Source organism: Nanorana parkeri, unplaced genomic scaffold, assembly GCF_000935625.1.
Source record: "Nanorana parkeri isolate BGI_ZX_2015 unplaced genomic scaffold, ASM93562v1 scaffold748, whole genome shotgun sequence".
In the NCBI taxonomy this organism is placed as follows: Eukaryota; Metazoa; Chordata; class Amphibia; order Anura; family Dicroglossidae; genus Nanorana; species Nanorana parkeri.
Window position 1 is genome coordinate 277,065 of NW_017307016.1, and position 2,497 is coordinate 279,561.

The 2,497-nt window shown below is 52.5% G+C and overlaps 1 protein-coding gene across 1 annotated transcript in view; it reads right to left on the minus strand.

Moving 5' to 3' along the window:
• The window catches only part of DNAH1 (dynein axonemal heavy chain 1), an 85,920-nt gene that overhangs the window by 65,177 nt on the left and 18,246 nt on the right, over positions 1–2,497 (minus strand). The window contains 2 exon segments of the mRNA XM_018564373.1: positions 2,007–2,126; positions 2,213–2,438. Of these exon segments, the coding sequence (XP_018419875.1) occupies positions 2,007–2,126; positions 2,213–2,438 (346 nt within the window).

A 2,497-nucleotide genomic window follows, 5' to 3' on the forward strand; every position in this document is an offset into this window, starting at 1 on the left:
CCCCCCCTCTATTTCAAATTGCAAAAGCCAATAGCAGGCTGGCTATTGTATCCACCCACTGAGCAGAGGAGCGGAACTAAGAGACAACTTTCTCTCTCAGGTCTGCCCCACTGCTCAGTGGGTGGGGTTTCAATAGCCAGCCTGCTATTGGCTATTTCAAATTAAAATAGCCAATAGCAGGCTGGCTATTGCTCTCCGGCTGCTTACATTCGCTTGTCGCCTGCGGAAGCTATCCGGCAGGAGAATGAGGCTGCCCGGTGGGAAGATCTGTTAAATAAAAGGCTACACAATAATGGAGACACGATGTGGATCTGGATCTTTGGGGTTGATAACAAAGAGACTCGAATGATTTTAGATAGGAAGTCTATCACTATCTAATGTCATGTTTCCAGCTAATGATGGGCCATTTTTTGGGCACAAGAACTGGTCTGGGATAGTGATGGGAGCTTCTCACACTCTCAGGAGCCCCCGAAAATTACCGTTTCAGAAAAATTGTGCTACACAGTGCACAGAGCAAACGGGATGTTCTCCAGTTATTGCCAAGGTACTTTGGGGTCATGGACTAATTTAAATGTGGACCGTTAGACAAATATATATATATAGTAGGGACGCACCGATACCGGTATTTTGGTATCAAGTACGAGTACCGATAATTTTTTTCCGGTACACGCCGATACCAATTACCAGTAACGGAAGTCTCATTCAGGAAGCCAGGTGGCGTGTAATGACTCGCCACCTGGCTTCCTGATTAACAAGAAAGTCCCCTCTTACCTGAGTATGTGTAGCCTGTCATCCCCCGGGGCCTCTCCAGCGAGAACGCGGCCTTCGTCCGGTACCCAGCCGGAGCCGTCTAACCAGGAAGCCGGGCGCCGTGTAATGATGCGACGCCCTGCTTTCTGATTGGCCGGGAGGCCGGCTCCATGCTCTCTTGTCATGAGATGACGAGGGAGCATGAAGCCAGCTTCCTGGCCAATAAGAAAGCAGGGCGTCGCGTCATTAGACGGTGCCCGGCTTCCTGATTGGATGGCTCGGGCTGGGTACCGGACGAAGGACGCATTCTCGCTGGAGAGGTACCCGAGGGATGACAGGCTACACATACTCAGGTAAGGTAACCTTACCTCACGAGGCCAGCTTAGGGTCAATCGCGAAACCGGGGCAGCGTGTAATAACGCGCTGCCTGGCTTCCTGATACCAGAAGTATCGGGCTAGGCATCGGAGCATTTGGGCGAGTACGAGTACTTGCCCAAATACTCGGAATCGGCACAGATATCAATACTAGTATCGGTATCGGTGCATCCCTAATATATAGTCGCAAGGAACAGAGGTTTAGGTTTGGATCTGGCGTTCATGCTACAGGTCATTGTTCCAAGCACTCTGTGAGCCAGCGGTTCTCAACCTGTGGGTCGCAACTCAGTGTTGAGGGGGTCGCAGCATCCACTTCTGCTGCGCTGGGTGAGAGACTCCTCAGCCTCCTCCTAGCGCAGCAGTGTCACTCAGCGGGAGGACAGCAGAGGCTGTGAATATAAGAGTGCCGCTATACACGCTCCCTGGCCGCTGCAGCGACATCTAGTGGACGGGAGTGTGCACAGCGGGGCTTTTCTATTCACAGCCGCTGCTGTCCTCATGCCTCCCATACAGTGCAGGCTCTGCGGGAGGCGGGCGTCTAAGCAGTGCCGGGGCTGAGAAGGCTGCATGGAGACAGAGCAGGCAAGCAGGTAGCAGGGGCTGGGGAGGGTTTGTATTCTTGTGAGTGTGCTTCTACTTGTAGTCCCAAGTCCGGCGCCTTACTAATTCTGGAGTCCAGCGCTCCGTTGGGGGTCACCACAACTTGGCAAAATGTTACCAAGGGGTTCCCGGCCCTAGAACGGTTGAGAACCGCTGCTGTAAGCCAAGACAGCTACCACAAGGGTGAACTATTTCTTTTGTACTATTAGTAAGAAAGAGGGGACCTCGGGGGAGGGCACTGATCAAGTGCAGGATGTGCAGGGGAGGGGCTCAGGTTTTACCTCCAGCGTCTTTATTTGCTCTGGAACTCCCTTCATCCATTCTCTGCGCTCCGTCAGCTCCTCCACGCTGTTTGGTTTTTCGTACAAGCTGTGGCTGATGCTTCGGAACTGGTCTGAGATCTGAGGATCCGAAGAGCAAGATTGAGATCAGAAGGTGACGCTGGATTCTGCTACAAGGACAAATAAACCCTCCAAGTTTGACTTACCCCGTCCACCTCTTTGCGCACGTTCTTAGCGAGCAGCTCCAACAGGACGCTGGAAAGAGCTTTGCGTTTCCGACACAAGTTTTGTTTGACTCCCTCGATGCTGATCTGGAAGGGGCCGACTATGATGGAGTTGGGCAGAGCGTTGTCCAGGCGTTCCTTCTCCAGGAGATGCTTCTCAACCTCCAGTTTTACCTCTGACGCCGAGGGGTTCTTTTCCCGGAACGTCCTGCAGGAAATACCAGGATCGGATCAGAAACATTTATTGGCATTACCGTTATTATCCGA